The sequence below is a fragment of the Ostrea edulis genome, chromosome 4 (assembly GCF_947568905.1).
Source record: "Ostrea edulis chromosome 4, xbOstEdul1.1, whole genome shotgun sequence".
Classification (NCBI taxonomy): domain Eukaryota; kingdom Metazoa; phylum Mollusca; class Bivalvia; order Ostreida; family Ostreidae; genus Ostrea; species Ostrea edulis.
Genome location: NC_079167.1, coordinates 86722326 through 86748321, shown reverse-complemented (window position 1 = coordinate 86748321; position 25996 = coordinate 86722326). Strand labels below are relative to the sequence as shown.

Genomic DNA, 25996 nt, shown 5'->3' with positions numbered 1-25996 from the left:
AAAATATCATAATATATATTTACATTTTAGACTAATTTACATATAAACATAGACACATACATTACTAGACAAACAGTAATGCTAGAGTTATTCCCCTTGAAACAATATCATTCAAATACTATAGTTTGAACTTATTTACATATCTGGAAATAACTTTCATCATTTATATTAATTCTTAATATAAATACAAAGATACAAGTGTATGATTATTTACAAGCAACCTACCAAGTATAGGCTGAATCCTTTCCCAATAGATTCGAGTGATATATTGGTAATAATCTCTATATGTAATACGATCTACAAACAATATCATACACTTTACTACAGTGTCTTATAATATAAACGTATATACAAACTTATAAAAATATCCTTGATCACTGAAACCCAATGACAATAAAATATTTAAAACAGTAACTAATTTATCTCTCTCAGACATCTCTTTTCACACTATTAATCATAGATTAATATTATATTAGTTATATGTTATCTGAAATGTTAAAAGTATGAAATGTCAAATTCAACTTGCTGTCAGTGATTCCAAATCCTGTATGAAATATCCTTCTACCACTACCTGTACAGTCTAACCAAATGTGGAACTCTACTCATAGACAAGGGGGTTAAAGGCCTTGGCGGGAAAAAACTAACCAATGGGCTTTTTGGAATATTTAATTAATCAAGGGTTAAGAGTTTAAGGTTAAAGTTTATATTTGCTAGGCTATGCTTAAATATGACTGTTTAATATGTTTATCTAACTGCTTAATTATAATTTTAAGCGGACTAAATTGTTTGGTTTTTTTTTAATATAGTTACATATTATTGAAAGTTATTCATAACTTTCAATGACATCTGAAAGAAATTAAAATCAACATCAAATAACACTATCACATACTTCCCCTTCTTAGAAATGACGTCCTCGTCATCTCATTTTGAAGCAAGAAAATTAAAAGAAATGAAAATTCAACGGTCAAAACTTACTTCTGCAGCAGTATCTCAACAAATGCTGACGACAACTGCTTCTCATCTAAACCGGATAAGTGATTACTTGAAACAAGAGATTTAAGATAATTGCATTTTCACACCCAATCTAGTTGCTTAGATTCCTGCAATGCCATGGAAAATTCTCCAGTTCGCATCCAAGCTGGTTTGGTCTTCCTTCGAACAGGTCTAGCTCCTGCTATAGTACCTGGAGATTCAACTGGACCAGCTTGTTTAGAATTTTCTGTAAAAGCAATTTCTTCTGCCGTGACTAACTCTTCTTCTGTATACTTTGAGCTGACTTGGGGAGAGTGACCTTCGGACTCTCTAACTTCATCTGGATCTGATGTGTGGCTCTTATCATCAAGAGTGAGAGCGTCCTCCCTCACATCAGTGTCATCCACTATTGATGCTGTCCAGCCAGCTGGAGTCTGACCGTCGTCAGTCTGGACGGCATCAATATCGGAAGGAATGTCACTTCCTTCTTCATTCAGTGGAGTGGCTGAATTCAGCGGAATGTCACGATTACCTGAGTTATCAGACGTTCGTGATAGAGAACAAATATCTGTAGAATCAATCAAAAGTATTTGTAATGTTCATCATGTACACATTCCTTTTGTTGAATGTCTGTCAATTATCTGCACCTTGGCAATTGGAAATTAGGAAGGGACTAGGAAATGCAACTGAGGTGACAATTAAGGTTGAAGATACTGAATGTAAAGCTCTTCTGGATACTGGGTCTACTGTATCGACAGTGAACGAAGTATTTTATCGTGAGAAGTTACACCATCTTACTTTGCATCCTATCAATAACACACTTCATGTTGAATGTGTAGATGGAATGACTCTTCCATATTTAGGATATATAGAAGGGAACATCACTTAGATTGAACCTTCACTTGAGGAGTCGTATCCATGTTTATTACTGGTTGTCCCGGAGAGTAATTACAACCGAGATGTGCCCATACTGCTTGGAACAAATATTTTACAACATTTGCTAGAAAATATGCAAGAAAAATTCGGAAGTAAATGTCTGCAAGAAAAACAATTATCTGCACCTTGGCAAATATTTTTTAAATCTATACTACTTAAAGAGAGGGAACTTCAGAAAAACCATAACAGACTTGGGATACAATTAGACATTGTGCACTCATTAGTAAATTTCCAGTACCCATGCAATCAGCTTATACCAGTTCAGGTGGACAATATTACAACCAGGAAAGTATCTATTTCACCAAAGGCTATGCTGTGTGGAATTCAACCAGTCAGCATTGAGGAAATTACATCTGTGAATGCCATAAACAGCAGTGAATTTGAATCGCTTCATGTTAATGATAGTTCACCAGATGCACAGAAACAACAACGTTCTCAACTGATTCAGAGCTATGAAGATGTGTTTTCATCATCAGACACAGATATTGGTCATACATCCATAGTACAGCACAAGATCGAGTTATCAGGTGAAATTCCATTCAAACAGAGATGTAGGAAAACCCCACCAACTATGTACATGGAAATTAAGAACCATCTTCAACAACTACTCGATGCTGGTCTGATCAGGAAATCCAAGTCTTCCTGGTCCAGTAAGGTAGTCCTATGTAGGAAAAAGGATAAATCGCTTAGGATGGGCATTGACTACAGAGAATTGGATAACAGGACCAAGAAAGACCCCTATGCTTTGCCCAGGACAGATGAAATTCTGGAAGCCTTGTCAAACAACCAATTCTTCACAATTCTGGACATGAAAAGTGGGTACCATCGTATAGAAATACATGAGAAACATAAGGAGCGCACAGCATTCACAGTAGGTCCACTAGGATTTTATGAATTTAATAGAATGTCATTTGGGTTATGTAATGCGCCCGCGACATACTAACGACTTGTGGAGGAAGCATTTGAAGGGTTACATTTGAAGATTTGTTACATCTACCTTGATGACATTATTTTTTCCGATAGCTTTGAAGATCATTTCACAAGATTAGAACAGGTATTTCAGCGCCTTAGACAAATCAATTTGAAGTTATCTCCCAAAAAGTGCGAGTTTTGTAAAAAGAAAGTCAAATATGTTGGGCATGTTGTATCCGAAAATGGTATCGAACCTGATCCTGAAAAAAATCAGAAAGTATTGAGTTGGCCTACTCCAGTAAATCCAGATCAAGTTCGTCAATTTTTAGGTTTCGTCGGATACTACCGTAAATTCATTAAAGATTTTTCAAAAGTAGAAAGGCCATTGACAGATTTAGTTCCAGATTCGTCAAAGAAAACAAAAAGGGGTGCGAAATCAGCAACAGTTCCATCACCAATCTGGCATTGGGACCAAGAGCAAGAAAGTTCATTCATTAAGCTTAAAGATTGTCTTACTCATTTTCCTATTTTAGGATTCCCTATTTATGGTCAACCATTTGAAATCCATACAGATGCGTTACAGAAAGGATTAGGTGCTATTCTTTACCAACTTCAAGATAACCATAAACGTGTTATTGCTTATGCAAGTAGAGGTTTGTCTAAATCTGAGAAAAACTATCCGATACATTAACTTGAATTCCTTGCACTTAAGTGGTCAATTACTGAGAAATTTTCTGCTTATTTGTATGGTACAACTTTTGATGTCATTACAGACAACAATCCTTTGACATATGTATTATCTTCTGCAAAATTAGATGCCACTTGTCAGAGATGGATAGCTCCATTAGCCACATATGACTTCAATATTTATTACCGCCCAGATAAATGTAATTCAGATGCTGATGGTATGTCACGATTACCTGAATTATCAGACGTTCGTGATAGAGAACACATCTGTAGAATCAATCAAAAGTATTTGTAATGTTCATCATGTACATATTCCTTTTGTTGAATGTCTGTCAATTTCTCCAAATGTTACAGATAACTTATTTCAGTCAGAATTTCCAGATATTTCAGAATTCAACATTAGAAAAGAACAATGCAGAGGCAGGGACATTCGTTTTTGGTTTTCTCAAGTCAGAGCAGGAATTCTCCCTAAGAAAGAAAATCTTCCCAGCAATAACCTTCCTTTTCATTTAGCCATGTTGAGAAATTTTGAAAAGTTTTACATCAGAAATGGTATTCTTTTCAGAGAAACACAGAATGGAGATTCTAACATCAAGAAACAACAAGTAGTATTGCCTTATTCTTGCAGGAAAACAGTTTTGAAATACTTGCACACACATATGGGACATCCGGGAAGAGAGAAAACAACGAGCATTGTACAAGATAGATTTTTTTGGTTCGGAATGACTAAAGATATTGAACATTTTATCAAGACATGCTCTAGGTGTGTTCTACGAAAAGCACATACTGAAAAAGCTCCTCTTGTTAGCATTACCACATCACAACCATTAAAACTCTTTTGCATTGATTTTTTGACTTTAGAATCCTCAAAAGGTGGTTTTCAAAATACTCTTGTAGTTACAGATCACTTTACTAAATATGCTCAGGCATTTCCAACTAAAAATCAGACAGCTAAAACTACAGCCGGTGTTTTGTTTCACAAGTTTATTGCGCATTATGGTATTCCACAGAAAATACACAGCGATCAAGGGGCACAATTTGAAGGAAAGCTAATAGAGGAACTTTGCAACATCATGAACAATAAGAAATCCAAAACCACACCATACCATCCAATGGGTAATGGACTCTGTGAAAGATTTAACAGGACTTTGTTGCAGATGTTTGGTACTTTGAATGTTGAGCAAAAAGCAGATTGGAAGTCTCATATTGCTCCACTGGTCCATACCTACAACTCTTTAAAAGAGGAATCTACACAGCATCCTCCTTTCTTTCTGATGTTTGGCAGGCAACCCAGATTACCAGTAGATATCGCTTTCAACATACTTCGGGATGTAAGTTTCTGAAGATGATCCTGGGATGTTGCATTTCCTAATCCCTTCCTGTTACATTTGGCGCCCACGTTGGGACCTGGGTTATCTCTAGCGGGTGAGAGATATTGTCTTCAGTACTTCGCCCCACAAGTGTTGGCACTCTGGAAGAGTCAGGGACGACTTTTAAAAAGGAGGGGGACAATGTGGTAGTGTGAGTGATATGGCATTCCTACTAGCTCTGACTAGTGGGTTAACCCTTTAGCTCGATTGGTAGAGTGCTGGACTTAAGTGCCAGAGACCCGGGTTCAAATCCCATCAGAGGCATAAAAATGTCTGTTACATAATGTCTCGGTGTCCGGTTTTGAGCTTTACTATTTTGACGCGGAGACATTAAAATGTTTGTTATAACTAAAAAATATCTTACAAATCCAAATATGTAAATGAATGTGATTGACACCGCATGGACCGTCTAAAGTATTATCCTGGTAAAAGAAATCGATAGTATTATTAGTATAATAAATATAATTTCCTTGATTCTGCATTTTCACGTGCTTCACTTTTTAACATTAGGTTTTTCGGTCTGACAAAATTTGGTTCAGTCCTGTGTGTTCATTGATTACATATGACCGAATGTCCTGTGTGGTCCAAAAAACTTTCGCATACACTGCAATAACGGAGCGGATCAAATATCTTATTTTAACCAGATTGTGTTCCAGGTAACATGATGTCAAACTCAGATAATGTATTGTCCACCAGGTATAAAACAACATTCACTATTGACAGTGAAATGTGGGGTCTTTTTGAGTTGTGTGACAGTGTACAATGTACATGGTGTTCGTAATTTCTCGGTTGGTGGGTTAACCCTGTATGGTTGATCGGTAGGGTTGTGGACTGAAGTGTCGAAATCCCAGGTTCAAGTCTCATATCTGTTACACACAGATAACTGAGAAATGGCATTGTGGGAGCTGATGTATCTTACATTCAATTAAACATTAGCAACACTGATTTATCTTATACTTAATTAAACTTTAGCAACACTGATTTATCTTATACTTAATTAAACATTAGCAACACTGATTTATCTTATACTTAATTAAACTTTAGTAACACTGATTTATCTTATACTTAATCAAATATTAGTAAGGCACCAAAAATATTATTAGTTTCTCAGGCCAAAAACTCAAAATTTGTATGAGGCAGGCAGCTTTTTTATACCCCCCCCCCCCTTTCAGAGAAGAGGGGCATATTGCTTTGCATCGGTTGGTCGGTAGTGTCCGCTCAATATCCGGAAAACTATTTACTTGATCGTAATAATATAGCATATGTGAGTTATGAATAGAAGAGAGCCCCTTTTATTTTTAAGGTCAAGGGTCAATCTACTCTTGACATAGGAAGACATTGTCCGCTCAATATCTTGAGAACCCTTTGCTTGACGGACATCAAACTTGGTACACTCCAAGATGTAGATTGCCCCTATTGATTTTGAGGTTACATGGTCAAGGGTCAAACTAGACAAAACAGATATAGGAATATATTGTGTGCTTAATGTCTTGAGAATCCTTTGCATGACAGACATCAAACTTGGTACACTGGTACATCTTTAGGAGAAAGTGATCGATATTGAGGTCTTGAGAACCCTTTGCTTGACAGACATCAAATTTAGTTTACCGGTAAAATGCTGCAAATCTTTTATTTTGATTTTGATAGATTTGGCCAACTGTGCTGATTTGTTGATTAATATGGATAGTTAGAACCGCCGCAGTGGCCGAGAGGTTAGAGTGTTCGCCCCGCATGCGGTAGGCCGGGGTTCGAATCCTGGCCACGACAGAACTAAGTCGTTAAAATAGGTAGTGACAGTTCCATCGCCAAACGCTCGGCATAGGGTGTGAACGTCACGGAGATGACCTTAAAAACGGATGACCTGTGTCACAGTAGGTGTGGCACGCTAAAGAACCCTCACTGCTCAATGGCCGTAAGCGCCGAGCATGGGCCTAAATTTGAAGCCTTTCACCGGTCTTGGTGACGTCTTCATATGAGTGAAATATTCTCGAATGAGACGTTAAGGAAGATCCAATCAATCAATCAATGGATAGTTGGATCCCCACTGGTGTACTGGAGTAAAACAAAGTCAACTGAATTAGAAAATGAGAATTTAGAATTTGATCAGGATTTTGTAGAATTATTTTTTGAAGGGCATTTATAGGGGTATGAAATGGGAAAATTTATTGAAAACAGTTGAGTTTTGCTAGTCAAAATTTCCTATTTCAGATTTCATTCATTTAGAATCTAATGACATAAAAAATTTCCTGCTCTAAGAAACTGTTGGTAAAGATGCTGGCTGATTTAGTGTATATCCAGATTTTTTTTTTCAAAATGTCCAAATTGTTTTTTCAGAACGATTGTGTAGGCTTGTTTCGGAGAGGATTAAGATGGAAGGAAGGGGGAAATAAAAGGAATTTAATTAACACAGGTATCAGAGAATTTCTAGGTAAAGACAACTGTATTTCACATCATAGAATTATGAGGCAGTACGTCTTACTTGCTTAGAGATGATGGGCTTCACTTATCAGATGTAGGTAATGATTATTAAAGGACTCCCGCTTAAAAATCAAGCAAAATTCGCTATCTTAAGCTATGGTTGATGTATTTTTATTACAGTGGTTTTGCACACACGTTTGTGGATGCATTGCAGTCGGGTGATCTGATTGTTTACAGTTATGGAAATATAAATAAGTTGGTTTTAGTCAGTGGAACAAATTTTGGTCGGTTTTATAACCCACACTCCTTTTAAATAAAACGGATAGGAATGTAGTAATATTTGATGTTATTAAGATCGGGCTCGACATTCCCGATATTAATCAGCTGATTAAGAACCCAGGGAAAGTCAGTTGTATTCTCGTCACATACCAGTCCAGACCTCTAAAGATCATCGTCTTGAAGATCCATACAACTCGGCCTATGGTGAGCGACTTATATAGTTACTGCACTAACTGGTCACTCTATATGCTATAGATGTATCACGCAATTCACAACACTATCTGCAGAAAGTCATAATTAAAGCAAAACAGATTCCATAAGGAGCCTGGACAAATAACAAGACAGGATTTGCAGACTTTTATTCTTTATGTACAATGTAATCTAGATAGTGTACAAGATAATTCTAACATTTCCATTCACAGTCACCTTTATCCTTATTGTACTGACACTCGGGTCTGTCATCAAAGGCCCTGGAGCCGGAAGGGCAACGACGAGCCCTTTTCACTACATCACAAGTGTTTTTCTCAACTTCTCCCGAAAGCATACGTTTTACCTACAATAATCATTGGTAAATCAAACTAGACTACAAAGAAATGAAGACAATAGAAACCAACATTAACTAGAGCTGCCCTGAATGCTGCATTACTGTGTATCCGCATCGACTGTTACAGTACTCGTACACGTCAGAGCTCGGCTAATGTCCCTCTCCTCCTTAAATACCTCGGATTCAGTCTCTTACATCCTAATGCTTTTCTTAAACGAGCTCGTTCCCATTGAATTATGGTTGGTTTTCTATTGTGTAACGTCCGCCACCATTGCAGGTGAAGGGCTGCAAGATTTAGGCCTATGCTCCGCACTTGCGACCTTTGAGCAGGGAGGGATTTTTATCGTGCCACGCCTGCTATGACGCGGGGCCTCGGTTTTTGCGAAGGACTACCCCATTTAGTCGCCTCTTATGATAAACAAAGGGTACTGTGGATCTATTCTAATCCGGATCCCCACGGAAAGAATTTTGGTCAGAAGAATTTCTATACAAATTCTACACAGATATATTAATCTGTTGGTACCTTTGTCTTTCATTACCGTTAAACAGCTTTTATCTATTCGACGAATTCTAATATCCATTGGAAATGCTAATATAGCATGTACGAATCGGTACGTAAAAAGAAATTCGGATGAATTTTCCAGAAAACGAAAATACTGCTTATAGTGTTGCAAAAACATTTTTGTAGAAATTCAAAGCCGTTAAAATAGAAGTACTATATTTATTAAGATTTATATTAAGCGCATTGTTTACAACTAGAGCGCATTCATGAGGAAAGGACTATTGCTACACTTTAAACATATAATAAAGGCAACAAAAGGCCCTTGGGTCACATCGCGCTCCTGAGTCACCTTGGCCCTGCTGTCGTTCAGCTGTTGTGATTTTGTTTTACAATCTTTATTACCATGATAAAAAGTGACCCCAACTTAGCCTAAAAAGGTCACGACATAACCGAATATGAATTCATACAGCATGGGATGTCTTAACACTTAAAACCAATATGACCAACATGACCTTGCAGTTCTGGATAAGGTCAAAGATCATTGTATGAAATAAAAGATCTTATCATCAGAAATATATATACAAAATACAAAAAATAGTCTGGAGATATTTGAAAGGTTACATTTACTTAAAAGCAGGTCAGCCGCTAATGCTAGCGAAGATGCCGCTAAGGTCACAAAGATAGAAACATTGCTATGGAAAAGGTATTGTCACAAGGAATGCATTTATGACACGAGAACCCTTTCACTCACTATTCAATAGTTATGAATAAGGTTAAAGTTTGAAATATGGCTGAAGCTCCAAGGTCAAATATCGTTTATAAAATGTAAGTCCTTACCATAAAGAATTTATTCGCAATCATTATGGCCCTACTTTAAAGTGTTCATGAGATATTGAAATATGTTGTTTTCATATAAATCGGAAAACTCCAAGGTCACAAGGTTAAATATTTTGATACCAAAGAAATTTCCTTGTCACAAGGAATGCGCATATGGAATATGAGAGCCCTGTCACTCACCATAAAAAGTTATGAGCAAGGTTAAAGTTTCGGAGCGACAGCGCTCTACCAAGCCCCTATTTTTGCTCCTCACGAAAATATTAAAAGATGTAAAGGATAAACTTCAAATTTACTGTACGACTACATATGCCAGAAGTGGTGTAAATCAAATGTGGATTCTAAAAAAAATCTAAAGAACTTTTAGTAAACTTGAAATCGCAAAACAATTCTCAGATCAACAATATCAAAACGTATTACTCCTGAGCACTTTACACGACCATTCCTCTCGATAAATTAAAGACTAAACTTTTTGAAATCATAGACAGTTGCTTCTTCAACAAAAATGGAAAATGCAAATATTCATATCTAGTGATCAGTCATCCAAACAATTACTTTGTTAAACAACACTCTGATTCCATGCACAAGTAACTTGAAGTTGAAATAAAATCCCAATTGACAATATCTTCGTGGTCTTTGGTTATCAGGTCTTCCAACAGTCTGAGGACCTCCATGGTGTAGTGGTTAGAGCATCGCGCTCAAAATCACACGGCCTCTCACCTCTGCTCGGCTCGGGTTCGAATCCCGCTCGCGCCGGTAAGTGAGAAGTTTCCCAGTTTACTTGTGGAAGGTCGGTGGTCTCTTCCCAGGTACAATGTATCTGGGTTCTCTCTTTCACCAATTTAAACTGGGCGCCACCATATAACTGAAAAATTGTTTAGTGTGGCGGAAAACATTAATCAATCAATCAATCCAACAGTCTGTTGAAATTCCCATGGGCACGAATTGAGCTCCTTTGTCAGCTGACCTGTTTATATATTCCTATGTAGCAGAATTTATTCAAAAACTTCTGATATCTGTTATAACAAATTATTAATCTGTTATAACAAACTAAAAAAAGATAATGCTGCGGCCCTAACATGCTTATGTAGTTATGACCACGGAGCCAGGTTGTGTGTGTTATAAATATGTCTGCTTGCTACTTTCACTTTCGATGTTTTCTATCGAATTACAGTCACTAGCTCTCTGAAATAAACCCATTGAAGTAATACTAAATGCTAAGTGATAACAGTCCACTGATTTCATTTACAATGTGCCACTTTTCCTTCTTTTAAAATTACAAAGAAGTCTGATTTATAGGTTGGGTGCCCCTTTCTCTCTTAGAATTAACTGCGGCATGCATGTTGTACTGAGTAGTAATGTAAGTTTGAACCGACGAATTATGTCACCCCTCCCCCAAACTAGGATTTTGAGGTTTGGATTGAAGTACGTTTAACGGTTTGTTTCCCCAATCATATTTATCGATACATTATAGATCGTACTGAGTCTAGTTGTCAATATATTTTGTCAATGTCTCCCTCTTTGAAACGGGATGCTTCTAGGTATCTGGATAATACTGTCTTAATTTACACATTCATTGTTGTTATAATTCGTTATAATCTATTCTCTATGTGAAATTACCATTGTTAATAAAGCCCCCCCCCCCCTAAAACACCACACTGCTATAGGTGCAGTATAATCGGTAAAGGGGTATCAACGAAATTTTACATTTTTGTATGATTCAGAATTGAATTCACAATTGGGCGTGGGATCTTCAAAATTAATATGGGTATGAAAAGCAACTTCAGCGCAAATAAATAGTTTCTCAAAGAAATTCTAGAAAGGAACTTTCCTTAAAAAAAATCTGCTGAAATAAACTTATATGATCTTCTATATCCGGTATGTAAACAAATGGTGTTAAAATATAAAATAAAAATCATTAAAAAGTCTAGAAAAGAAAGCAACATATCGTTTATTTGTCAAATGGCTGCGTCCTTGATTACGTCGTTTTTCCCCTACATGACCTTTGCCACGCATATTATGTAATTAGGTAATGAAATATGGCTGCGCGGAGTGTGCAAAACATCTCGTTGACATAGTATATACATGTATAATAAAAATATTTGATACATACTTTGCATCTGCAATCGTAATACGCATCTAATGGAAATGTGTTTGGATCCTTAATCGGATAGTAAGATATTATGCTACATTGGCGGATCCGCATTTTCCCATTCTCTATATTACCTGGAAATTATAAACCAGTTCTGAACCATCTATTCTATTACCTAACCACGAAGAGGGAATTGTTATGGAGTTTTGTATCTACAGAGAAATAATTTTTGTGGATTTCATTGTCTATATGGGTACCCCACATAGTCTGATTAAAATCAGACCCCATACTCATCACTAGTATCATATCGATATGATAATGAGTATGGCGTCTGATTTTAATCAGACTGCAACCCACACAAAAATGGTATCAATTAACTAAGTAGTAACATTTAAGAAGATCTGATATCCCTTCTCAGATGGAATACTATCATAAAGATAATCATTTCCGCTCGTATATCGCTTCAGAGAAAGAATAGGAGAGTCTCGAGTTACTGCTGGAACACCGTTTTATCATGCTTTCGCACTACAGTCACGTGATTTCGAAGTTCTGGTTCCATTCCCAAGGCTTTGCGCAAAAGATCTTTGATTCCCGAGGCCCCCCAGAGTGCGTTCGAGGTCGCCGTTCCCGTTGTTCTCGTGCTCCGTTCTTAGAGTTACGAAAGACGAGAACTTGTGCGCACGAACCTGTTCTTTGTTCTTCGACTACACTACCTACAGAGGTGATGCGAGTTCTTGCACCTCGAACCCGTTCTCGGGTTGCGTATTTAGCGTTCGGGATCGACAGGAATTTGTACTCTTACGAAGAACGGCGATCTCGAACGCACTCTGCCAATGTGCAAGTACGAAGCTTGTACATCGGAAGGCTTCGGGAACCAGGCTACTAGGGAACCATTCTTTATCAGACTTCGATAGGAAGGGAAGGGCTACAGAACTATCAATACCTGAAATGTAGTGTGTCGCGGTCAGACTGGTTCGATTATTGATGGCCAGATAGCTCAGTTGGTAGAGCACCTGGCTAGAGATTTAGGGGCCCAGGTTCAAATTGAATCCCGTTGCATTTTCTTCCTCCCTGTTACATTTGGCGCTGTAGATCAACCCCTGGAACGGACGGGTGAAAATACTTTATTGTGCCACACCTGCTGTAATATAGGGCCTCAGTTTTTGCGGTCTCATCCGAAGGACCGCCCCATTAAGTCACCTCTTACGACAAACAAGGGATACTGAGGACCTATTCTAACCCGGAAGGGGGTGGTACCCACAGGCGCTTACGTAATATCGTATAGCGGTTTTTTCCGCGAGTGATAGATTTGGCTTATTTTAGTGGTTATATACATTTTCGCCAAAATTTCACTCGCCAAATATGCACCTAATTGTGACATCAGTATTTGAAAGAGAGATAAATATTCCTTGTCCGCCAAAATTTATTCCGCTAAAATTATTAGCATACCTTTGAGCAATCAAATCGCCAAATTTTAGACCCGCGTTAAAGACCCGCTATACGGCATTTTTCATAATAAGTTATAATCATTTTAAAATACATTGCATTAATTTGAAGTATATGAAACGGTGAATTATGTACATGACTTTTTCTCTAATTTCTGCTTCCCTTGTTTATAATTACAAAATGCTGACCTCCTCATAGCATTATTACATACACTATTTTCCGTTCCGCGTTACAACAACACCCGTCACTTCTTACTTTACCTGGGAGGCCACTCGTTTGAAAGTTAAAGTACACAATAGGTCTGTGGTATATCGCATACTTTCTTTTGAAATATAATAGTTTCTTAAAAATGTAAACTGTTCACGAGAATTTCCTCGATCGTTGTCTGGTATTCAATCGAAAAGTAGTTCCTTTGCAAATTCATATCTACATGTACAATGCAAACTGAGGTACATACATATATATATAAATATCTTTTTGGAAATATTGCTCTTGTACAGTTAACGTGTAAACATTTCTTTCGCTTGGAATGCCCTTGCAAAAACTCCGGAAATCTATAGGGCTAACAAACTACATGTATAAGGGCGTGTATAAAATTCGGATAAATCTGTGTTCTAGTAGTAACTCAAAACTTCAGATCTTCTCATATATAATCATGCCCCTTCACAAAAGGATCTGTTTCTATTAGATGACCTACCATTCAGAAGATACACTTTTTTCTTCAGTAGAGTTACACCACAAATGGCATCATTTTCAGCAGTAACAATTTTTGCAGGCCCTTTACCGATATTCTGAAACGAATACAATTCAAATATCAGATATGTAGCATCGTTTTTCACAACGGAAAGGGGGGGGGGAGTTGACTTCACAATTATCTAAAATTATCTGAAATTCTTTCAAGGAAAGACATGTTCTTTTGCCTATCTTCAAAATCCTAAATCAGACCGAGGTGGGGATGGGGTTGGGTGGGGGTTTCCCATCTTCACTACATGGAGTCAATTCATCAGTTGAAGTTTACATCCTAACAGTTCATTACTACCATTTAAAAAGTTTAGGGGGAGGGGATCAGCCAGTATACCTCCCTCTCCATATGAAATTAACTCTCTTTGCAAGTAAAACATCCTGATTGATTGATTGAATATTGTTTAACGTCCCTCTCGAAAATATTTCACTCATATGGAGACGTCACCACTGCCGGTGAAGGGCTGAAAAATTTAGGCCTATGCTCGGCGCGTATTGCCTTTGAGCAGGGAGGGATCTTAATCGTGCCACACCTGCTGTGACACGGAACTTCGGTTTTTGCGGTCTCATGCGAAGGACCACCCCATTTAGTCGCCTTCTACGACAAGCAAGGGATACTGAGGACCTATTCTAACCCGGATCCCCACGGGATAAACATAAAATGACGAATGTAATAAAGCATAATAGGATTAACAAGAACTATAGATTGAATCTTAATAAAAGTAAGAATGTCAGGTTGTAAATTGTAAGTTAGAATTTAAAATGTAAAGAGGTTTTTACTTTTGGAAATGTGTTTTAAAATATATGTTAAACACATAATGTTGTTCAATCCACGCACGTGGTTGCGGGAAACTGTAGAATATATTCAAGTTATATTAATCTTGATTTAATACAATCAATATCTGTTAACTTACTCCTTTATAAACATGCAAAACATTCACGTCATAGGTCCGTGGGGTGTCAATGATCGGATATCCCTCTCCATAAGTCATCCCAGTGACATTTGCAATTACAACTGAAAAGAAATTTGTATCGTAGGGATTAAACACAAACAGTTGATGCATGACCGTGTATCTGAGAAGAAAAAGCTATCGTTTGCACGCTCATTATCTCGCGAAATTACAGGAATATAAAAACCTCGCGAATAAAATAAAATATGATTTACAATAAACATTTCATTATGTATAAATGTCATGGAAAGTGCAATATAGACTCGGTGTCTTATTAGTTTAGATCTGAAATTGGAACTGAAATCAAAGACATACGAAACGTTTTTCAATAATATGTTATTTTTCTTTGGAACAATCGGGTATCAAATCGGGATCCTTGCACTACTAGTTAAATAATCGAGCCACTGAGCATAGAAAATTTGCTAATAATACTGCAATTTAACATTTTAAAAAAAAATCATTGATACAAGAACTCTTCATATCCAGAAGAGGATTAAATAATTTTAGAGAAAATGTCGGTCTTCACATACGTCCTTAACTTGTCCCTGGCAATTTACGAATGTAATATTTCCTCCCTTAGACTGTGAATTGTAAACATTGTGTCTCAAGTACTCTAAATCTTAAATTATCAATTGTAGATTTTGTTAAACAAATACTTCTTTTATTACCAAAATGGTTGGAACATACATTTACATACATGTATATATTCCCCTTAGATACTTGGATATTAAAACCTCACTGGTCGCACTTCGAGACCAAAGGTCGTTTTCCTTGGCAGTTTTGACAAGACGGGAATTGAATTGTGATTTTTAAAAGAACTTACCGTTGACAGCTCCACAGTATTTAGTTTGCGGGTCTACAGGGTAACAGGTACATGCTGTAACTCCCGATACGTGTGCCAAAAAACCAGTCAAGAGGATAATATAAATCTAGGAAATATAGGAAAATATGTACATTAATTTAAAAAATGTTTAACAAAACGCGAACTAGTGAAATATTAAAAACAATATGTATCCCAGATTGTTTGAATATTATTTAAGTATCTCCTTCTTACTTGCATGGCTCTGTTCAGAGACGATCATTTACAGTGCTGGATTTATCCTTCAGTTTATTGTGTTATATATACTAATATACACTATCCTCAAAATAATAATTTCAATAAAATGCATGTACATTAATTTTGCTACTGGCGATATAACTGTTTACCATGTCTATCAAGTGTCAATTTACTAGTTATTTTTCATTCCACAGCTCACACTAGTGAATTATGAATGTGCCATGGTTGTACATGTAGTTTGACATCTGTTACTGTAGTGAAAATAATTTAAATTTACTTAGCTTCAATTCGTCAAAATTGTTGCAGGTGTGTGCTCTACGCACATAGTCATAAAGTTTTTACTAGTATTTCACAGTACCATTGATTCAAACAGATATATCAGTCCTCCATTCTCCATTGGAATGGTTAATAGTAGTTCAATTAGAAGCAGAGAGAGAGAGAGAGAGAGAGAGAGAGAGAGAGAGAGAGTACGATTCCTTATGATTACTCTTAATTTCACATTTTATTGACAATAGAGCCCAAAAGCTTAAGAACTTAGATAGTCCCCTAATCCTCTTCTTAATGCAAATATCTTATAAACATGTATATTATCATGCAAGAGCTTGTTCTGGGTATAGTCAGTTTTTAAATCGAGGTAAGCTACTGACAAACAAGTTGATGGTACAGGGATTTCAACAGTCTCGATTGAAGTCAGCATTTCGCAAATTCTATGGTCGTTATAACGATCTAGTTCGTCAATACAACCTCGCATTGGGTCAAATGCTGTCTGACGTGTTTCATACCGATTGTTAAGCCGTTCTTGGCACACTGATTTTGACTGCGGATAACTCCGTTTACCTGATCAGGATATGGGGCTCACGGCGGGTGTGACCGGTCAACAGGGGATGCTTACTCCTCCTAGGCACCTGATCCCACCTCTGGTGTGTCCAGGGGTCCGTGTTTGCCCAACTATCTATTTTGTATTGCTTGTAGGAGTTATGAGATTGATCACTGTTCGTTATCTTCACCTTGCATCATGCATATATTATCATTTCATAGCATGTCTTTCGTATTTCATACATAAGTGATAAAAGTACATAAATGTTCCAGTCACCATTAGATACGGACATCGAACATACACGCTTACAGTCCGCACATTAAGGTACATGATTACAGTCCACACATTAATATAAGGTACATGATTACAGTCCGCACATTAAGGTACATGATTACAGTCCACACATTAAGGTGCATGATTACAGTCCACACATTAAGGTACACGATTACAGTCCACACATTAAGGTACATGATTACATTCCCTGAATCATTCTACTTTGTCATTTTCCCGTTCGTTCACCGTTTGCTCAGGTGGTTGGATACAGTTTTTTGGTTTTAAAACACGTGGGTAGAAGGTATACAATAATGTAAGGTTATGACAAACTAATGAAAAATCATATTTCCCTTTTATGTCAATACTTGTATTTCATATTGGTGTAGTAATTAAAATATGACCCTACATTACATACAATCTATACATACTGGTGCTGGTGCAAAAAAAAAATGCTCTGCCCCTTTATCCCTTTGATTTTTTCACAAAATCAAGAGTCGGGCAAACACGAGCCCCTGGACAGCATTAGGTGTCTAGGAGGAGTAAACATCCCCTGTCGACTGGTCACACTAGGCGTGAGCCCTATATCTTGGTTTGGTAAACGGAGTAGTCCGTAGTCAAAATAAGTGTGTAAAGAACAGCTTAACAAATGGTATGAAACACATCAGACAGCATTTTACCCAATGACAGATCGATGGATCAATAATCGAGGATTTTTCAAAAGGTTGGACCCAGAATTCAATGAACATATTCTTGAGTAAATCATTGAAATAAACTTACTTCTGTAACAATATGATAAAGACAAATTGATACTCATAATTTAAAAATTTGGCGAGACTTACCTTGGTTAAGTCGAAGTCAGATTGTAATTCTATGAGTCATTATAATTACTGTAGGGATTATGTGAGATAGTAGTACGCATGTGCAACCCCAGTCTTTAAACTTAAACATTTGGTCATAATGTAACCATCTTGAATATAATAACCTTAATTATTATTACTATTTAAATTATTGGTTTGATATCTATGAATATCTGAATAACTTGTGCAGGGAGTGGTGGGAGGCACATAATCCCTACAGTAATTATAATGACTCATAGAATTACAATCTGACTTCGACTTAACCAAGGTAAGTATCGCCAAATATTTAAATTCTACTTCGTCATAATTACTTCGGAATTATGTGAGACTTCAAAGCACATTATGATCAAATGTTTTAAAACACAAGAGAAATACAACATGATACTATTCTACTTACCGAGAACTTGTCTTGCAAAGCTCACCTGAAGCCAAACTCTCATTTTCAACAATTATGTCTTTATCATAAAATTTAAAGAATGTTCTCGCATTGGACCATCCAGCCTTCCTTAAAATTTCATCTACTGGAACGACTGCTGATTTTGCTTTTGACACTGAAGCAGATCTTACAAAGTGTGATCCAAATAAATCTGTATTAACACCAGAACGTTTCATCACCATTTTGATCCATCTGGACACTGTGTCTATCGTAACAGCCTTATGAGGTTTAACATAACTTAATAACAGTGATTGTTCTCCATTTCTAATTGGTGCTGTCCTTAACAAATATTCCTTCACCACTACGTATATACAAAGTCTCCTATCCGGAGGATGTGCTTTCATATGTAAAACAGGCATTTTAAAACCCGGTCTACATTGCTTTAGCAGTCCGGAATATTCAAATATGTATTCATTAAAGCACTTTTCATAGTAATTACAGAAATAAGATGAATCGACTGAGCTCGTGCAGCATTTGTCAAAGCAATTAACATTGCAAGTTTCAATGTTAATTGTTTCAAACTTAAAATCTTTACAGGAGACCATTTCTTCAATTGCTGTAGAACTAAAGATACATCCCATGTTCCAGAATATGTAGCGTGTATCCCTATTAATTCGCAAAATGCGGCGGTTCAGATCCCTCAGATAACTTGCTGAGGATTCTAGCAGTTCAATATATACATATAAATGATTGAAGTAACGTATTTACAATTTTATTAATCAATTATGTACAAATCCCGGCTCTTGACTTTACTGTCGTGGCTCTGTTTGGCTCCCGGCTCTTGGCTCAATCCGGCTCTTGGCTCAATCTGGCTCTTGGCTCTGGTAGCTCGGCTCACTTTGGCTCCCGGCTCTTACAGCGCGGCTCAATTGGCTCTTTTGAGTCCCAGCTCTTACAGCTCGAGTTTTGATTATTACGATTAATTAAAACAGGAAAGACTTGTTCAGTCACGTCTGATTTTAATCAAAAGAAATAAACAATATGAATATTACCTTTTATCTACGGTACTGCCGATCTTCTCACTCTGGAGTCAAGTGCAAAAATGATGTTGAATCCACCGCCTCGCTTCTTTATATACCCTTTAGCGAGACTAACGCCACCTATCGGTCATACTCTAAAATTAAATCCTACACGATCGGAATATCTTTCTCCGGATCGTCTCATTACCCACACCTCAAAATTCATGCGACCTCGCATGATATATATATCTATATATTTTCTTTAAAAAAAAAAGGCATACAAAATTAGCTATCTGCTTTTATGAGCATAAATTCCACAATATATATGAATATAACTTTCTCTCAAAGGTTCATTTATATCTTTATTTAAATCAACAGTATTTCTCTCAATTCTGTTTAACCGCAGAACTATATGAAAATTCACAATTCAAACTATGTTCTCCTTGAACACGAATTAACTCTCTCATGTCTGTCTGATATCATAATTGTCTTATTTATCTTCCTCAATCATAACAATATGTTCAATGTCTTTGTCACCCTCTTTCCACTTTGTAATGGTCCACTCGACCTTATGCACGCTCCTCCCTTCTGTCTGAGTACCCGTTTCCGTCAAATGTGGTCTTTTAATAGTAGGTCGGGCAGGAACTCCGGTAGAAGATGATAGAGGTTCCTTCTGTTTTGGAGTTGTGACCGGTATGGGTGAAGTTGGCTTTCTCAGTACCCTTCCAACGTGAAAAGGGTTCTTTGCTACTTCTGCATCCGCTCTCAGCTTTTCATCCTTTCTAATGACGGTTACCTCCGCTTCAGATTCTGTTTCTGAAATTTCCCCTAATATACTCTGCAAATCTCCAGGATCAGCATTCTCCCAGTCATCATCTGAAAGCTTTCTTCCGTCTATTGTCTTTAGATCCATTTGGCTTCTCCAAAACTGATGGCAGAGCTGATTCTGTCATACCCATCTCCTTTCCATTATCGCTCTGAGAAGCATTGGACAACGAAGTGGTAACTTTCCGTTTTTCCAAATCAAAATGTCTATTCTTGTGTCTGTTGAGGTTCCCCAGCTTATTAGTACTAAAACTGCATTCAACCCGATCACAAAGATATTTTTTGTCCATCTGTTTTAGTCCACATTCAGTAATGTGCTTTGTGATCTCCACCATATCAAAGCTCCTAAACCTGCACATGGGACACTTGTGTTCTTTACGTGGAGTTAACTTTGTTTGAGGCATCTTCTGAAAAACATTAGGAAAAAAAATACATAAAGAGCGTTACTACTTGGGGAATGTATAATATTTGTGTTACTGCATTTTGATAAGGAAAACAATAAAATGGTTGCTATATCAGAGGTCGACAATGTAGTCTCCCAAATATTTCGGCCTACGCTGTTTTCGTTTTCCCCGAGCATTTTCTTGATCATGCTCATTGCCTTTTTCAAAGAGCTCTGTATTTTCTTCACTGGCATCATCTGTCACTGAACAAGTAGTATCAGCAACTACTTGACTTTCACCTCTCAGAAGTTGAGGATGCTTCATTCTCATACGGTCTACATGTATGATTTGAAATTTCCCATACGCACCACAGTTTACTTTGTAGGTCACTTCTGAACACCTTTCTCCCACTACAAAGGGTCCTCACCAAAACTGAGTCAACTTAGGAGACTTCCTAACTGCATATCGTGGGAAGTGTACATAGACTTAATCTCCCTTTTTAAAGGTTTGCAAATTTAATCTTGTGTCATAAAGGCTCTTCTGCCTTAGCATGGAACCGATGGCACTTTCCCGCACAAATGAATGCGCCAATTCCAGCTTTTCCTTCAGTTCCCAAACCCACTGTTGGACAGGTATTTCTTTCATAGCTGGTGGCATCTCAAATGCAATGTCAAGAGGTGTTCTGACCTCTCTTCCCAACATTAAATAATTGGGGCTGAATCCAGTGGACTCGTGTTCCACTGACCTATATGCCATCAGCACGTATGGTAACAGGTCGTCCCAGTTTGATTGGTATTTATCAACCAGAGTCTTTAGCATTGTCAACAGAGTTTTGTTAAATCTTTCCACGAGACCATCACACTGAGGATGATAGGGACTTGTTCTGGTTTTCTTAATGTTCAAAATTTTACACATTTCAGTGAAAATCTTTCCCTCAAACTGTTTGCCTTGGTCTGAGTGAATGGACACAGGCACTCCAAACCTTGATACCACCTCCTGAACCAACAACGAAGCAATGGTGATTGTCTCCATATTAGGCATTGGAAATGATTCCACCCATTTTGTAAAATAATCACAAATAACAACTATATACCGGTTGCCATTTTCTGTTTGAGGAAGCTCGCCAACTATATCCAGAGCTATTCTCTCCATTGGCATTCCGGCTCCCAATGTTTGCATTGGAGCTCTTTTGTTTTGGGTTAGTGGCTTGGACCTGCAGCATACTTCACATCCTTTAATGTAATGTCTCACATCTCTTTGCAATCCGGGACAGTAGAATTTCTGTCTTATTTTGCTCAATGTTTTCCTGACCCCTAGATGCCCAGACGTCTTGTGGTCATGGCAATAATCAAGGACTTTGCGCCTATTCGAAAATGGAATGACGGCTTGAAGTGTGATTCCTTTTTCATCTACCGATTTCCTGTATAATATTTCATCTTGAATCTCCAAGGATTGTCTTTGCGCCCACAGTGATTTCGACATAACACCACTGTAACTTAAATCGTTTTGTGTTGGTTTGGTACTACTTTTGAGCCATATCTTTACGAGGTTTATCTCTTTATCATTCTTTTGCAAACATGCTAATGAAAGTTCGTCATCATCGCCATTTTGTTCACCACTAGTGTTGGCATTTTCATTTGCAGAAACAGTCCGTACATGTTTTTGATTCTTTTTGTCTTCTGTAGACCGAGCAGATTTCTCACAGCAAGGATCATCTTTACTTTTACTGCAGTGGCGTCTGCTGAGTCCATCAGCATTTCTGTGTTGAGATCCTGGGCGGTGCTGTATTGTCATGTCGTACATGCTCAGAATTTCGATCCAACGAGCAAGCTGACCTTCTGGTTCTTTAAAATTGAGGAGCTACCTCAATGAACCATGGTCTGTACGAATTATGAACCTTCTCCCATACAAATAATGTCTGAACTGTTTCACAAAATAGACAACAGCAAGCAGTTTTTTCTTAGTTACGCAATATTTTCTTTCAGACTTGCTAAGTGTCCTACTTGCATAGGATATGGCTCTCTCAGGCTCTCCCTGTTTCTGAGAAAGAACAGCTCCAATAGCCGTATCACTGGCATCGGTGTCGACTATGAAAGTCTGGTTAAAGTCTGGAAAAGCAAGAATTGGAGCACTGATCAAATGTGCTTTCAACTTGTCGAAGGATGACTGGCATTCATCTGTCCATTGAAACTTCACCCCTTTGTTTGTCAGTTTGTGTAATGGTTTAGCTGTTTTACTAAAATCTTTAACAAATCTCCGGTAATAACCACACAATCCGAGGAACGATCTTACGTCGTTTACAGAGGTTGACTCAGGCCATAATTTGATGGCTTCTACTTTCTTGGGATTTGTAGTCACACCTGATTCGGAGATAATGTGTCCCAAATACTCAACCTGCTCACCATACAAAGTGCATTTTCTTGCCTTTAACTTCAGTTCAGCAGTATGGAGACGGTAAAATACTTTCTGACGACTATTTGTCATTTCCTCAAAGGTTTTTCCAAAGGCAATAATGTCATCTAAGTATATGAGGCATATCTCCCACTGAAGTCCACATAAGACAGTTTCCATAAGCCTTTCAAAAGTTGCGGGTGCGTTACAAAACCCAAAAGGCATTACTTTGAATTGGTATAGGCCTTTGTTAGTGATGAACGCAGTTTTTGGTCTATCGTCAGGCTCCATCTCGACTTGCCAGTAGCCAGACGAGAGATCCAGAGTTGAGAACCAACGTGCTCCAAATAAGTGATCGAGTGTCTCATCAATCCTTGGTAGAGGATAGGCGTCTTTGACAGTGATGTCATTCAACTTTCTGTAATCTACACAGAAACGAACGCTTCCATCTTTCTTCTGTACAAGGACAACTCCTGACGCCCATGGACTTGCCGACTTTTCAATGACATCAGCCTTAAGCATGACGTCCAACTGACTATCTATGTATCGTTTCTAATGGACTGGAGTCCTTCGGAGGGGTTGTCGTATAGGAGCCTTTGAACCTGTGTTGATAGAATGTTTAATTACATCAGTTCTACCAAAATCCTTGTCATCTTTTGCAAATAAGTTAGTATTGCGCAAGAGCAAAGATTTTAATTCTTGCTTTTGATCTGAGCTCAACCTTCCGCTTGATCGTTGTAATAGCTCCTCCAAGGCTGGTGAAAGTTCCGTTGATGACTCTGAGGGAGTTCCCATTTCTCCAACAACACATTGTACAGGAGTCAACTTCGCTACTATGGTTCCTTTGTAGATAGTCTGAACAACAAAACTAGGGTTCATGAACCTGACAGGTTCTGACTCTTTAGTGGTGACAAGCACTTTGCCAACTATACCTTTCTCTGATTTCAAAAAGTGTTCATCCCCTTCTATCAATGCAATACCATCAGTTATTTGTTCTTTGTTAGAGGTGCACACATCGCAGCTTGTAACAATTTCTGATCTGGGTGGTATGTGGACTGTAGCTGCTGTAGCAATGCGATAGCATCCTATATATCCTTTCTTTACGAGTGGAATGGGTGTTCCATCAATCCGTAATTCCATGGCACTCATATCAATGACACATTTATTCCTTATCAGAAAGTCTAATCCAAGGATCGCGTCTACTGACAGATTCGTAACAATGGCCATCGTGTTGTATACAACATCATTGATCATAAACGAGGTTTTCAACTGTCCATGCGTAATCAGAGGATTTGAATTCGCTTGCAGTACAGGCTCATTTACCTCTCGCAGCATATCTGTCGAGCCATTTCCGTAAATTCTATTTAATGCCTGTTTTGATAAGAGAGACAATGTAGCTCCTGAATCAACTAAAAGGTGAAGTTCGAGCTTATTAACATATCCTTTAATGAATATTCCCCCTTCTCCACTAACACCAACTTTTCCGGGAGGATTTTGCGGATTAATTGCTCTGTTTTGCCAGATGTGTTCTGCAATGGGCTTGGTGTTGCTGAGCTGTTTGGTCTTACTGTCTTAAAGCGGCATTCTTTCTTTATGTGACCTTTCTTGCCACAGTTATAGCACTCTATATCTTTTCGCCAATTAAAATCTCTGCTGGACTTGCGATCTGTTCTTCGTCTTGTGTCTCTTTCTCTTAGTTCTTTCAGCTCCTGTGTGATTGTAGACATTGTTCTCTGGAGTTCTGTGATTGTGTCATTTACTTTACCCAATTCGTCGGCTACTGTACCAGACGAATCTTGTCCAACTGCTCTTATTAAAGAATTAGTACCCCCAATTCTTTGTTCAGTTTTTAAGAAAGCCTCTAATTCGATAGCATGCCTCAATGCTTCATTCAAATTATTTGGTTTTGCATGTTTAATACGCAATCGCATATCTGAAATAGCTAGTGCCTCGATGAAATGATCCTTGGCAAGAGTTTCTTTTACATCTGCAGGAACTGTAGGGTATGCCAAATTTACCAGACGTCTAATATGCTGTCCTAACTCTGGAATGGATTCCGAAGCTCTTTGTCTGCGCTCTCTCAACTGCGTTCTGTATAAATCTATTTGATCTGGTGGAGCGAATCTATCATCCAAAGCAGATACAAGCTTATCATAGCTCATTTCCCTACCATCATATATGTTTCCGAGAATACCTTGTGCACTTCCTCTTAATGATACGGAGAGGTATAGACCTTTTGTGATCTCACCCCATTGGCACAGCTTCGCACACGCTTCAAAGTGTGATTTGTAATCTAGCCAAGATGTAGAACCATCGTAAGTCGCTGGCTTTATGTTCGGGATGCTCTGTCGTCCCTTTGCTGCATAGGAGCTGTTCGTCTCATATTTTTGTCTTGCACTGGAATACGACTTATGAGCCTGAGGTCGTCTCATTGTTATATTTCTGTCTTCCTTATTAAGATAAGGGCTAAGGTCGTATTCATCGCGTTCTGTGTCTGTCTTGTGAATGTCGTGAGATGAATCTTCAAATCTCACAGATTTTCTCCTGGCTCCTGATTGCTCTTCTGGCTCACTGTCAGTAACTGTGCAAGCTGTTCTAAACCCGGAGTCCATTCCGATTTGGCTGGGTGCATTAACAGATTTTAAAGGTGTCGAGTGGCTATGCCTAGACAACTCCAGTTCATAAGAGGCAATTTGCTGCTCAAGTTCCCTTATCGTGGCATTTATATCCTCCATGATATAAAAAAAAATTGACATTGCTAGAATGTAATCCCACCGCTGCCACCAAAATCTGTAGCGTGTATCCCTATTAATTCGCAAAATGCGGCGGTTCAGATCCCTCAGATAACTTGCTGAGGATTCTAGCAGTTCAATATATACATATAAATGATTGAAGTAACGTATTTACAATTTTATTAATCAATTATGTACAAATCCCGGTTCTTGACATTACTGTCGTGGCTCTGTTTGGCTCCCGGCTCTTGGCTCAATCCGGTTCTCGGCTCTGGTAGCTCGGCTCACTTTGGCTCCCGGCTCTTACAGCGCGGCTCAATTGGCTCTTTTGAGTCCCAGCTCTTACAGCTCGAGTTTTGATTATTACGATTAATTAAAACAGGAAAGACTTGTTCAGTCACGTCTGATTTTAATCAAAAGAAATAAACAATATGAATATTACCTTTTATCTACGGTACTGCCGATCTTCTCACTCTGGAGTCAAGTGCAAAAATGATGTTGAATCCACCGCCTCGCTTCTTTATATACCCTTTAGCGAGACTAACGCCACCTATCGGTCATACTCTAAAATTAAATCCTACAC

General features: G+C 38.0%; 2 protein-coding genes across 2 annotated transcripts; both read right to left on the bottom strand.

Annotated features, from left to right (window-relative positions):
• Positions 1-7918: 7918 nt before the first annotated feature.
• Positions 7919-15871, bottom strand: LOC125672094 (metalloproteinase inhibitor 2-like). Its single transcript, XM_048908204.2, has 6 exons — positions 15738-15871; positions 15507-15612; positions 14648-14748; positions 13690-13783; positions 11568-11680; positions 7919-8127 (listed from the first exon to the last, which is right to left on the bottom strand). The coding sequence occupies exons 1-6, from the start codon at positions 15741-15743 to the stop codon at positions 7978-7980; spliced, it is 570 nt and encodes a 189-aa protein (XP_048764161.2). The 5' UTR covers positions 15744-15871; the 3' UTR covers positions 7919-7977.
• Positions 15872-23233: 7362 nt separating this feature from the next.
• Positions 23234-24016, bottom strand: LOC130053875 (uncharacterized). Its single transcript, XM_056161517.1, has one exon. It carries the CDS (start codon positions 24014-24016, stop codon positions 23234-23236), a length of 783 nt encoding a protein of 260 aa, XP_056017492.1.
• Between the last annotated feature and the right edge of the window lie 1980 nt (positions 24017-25996).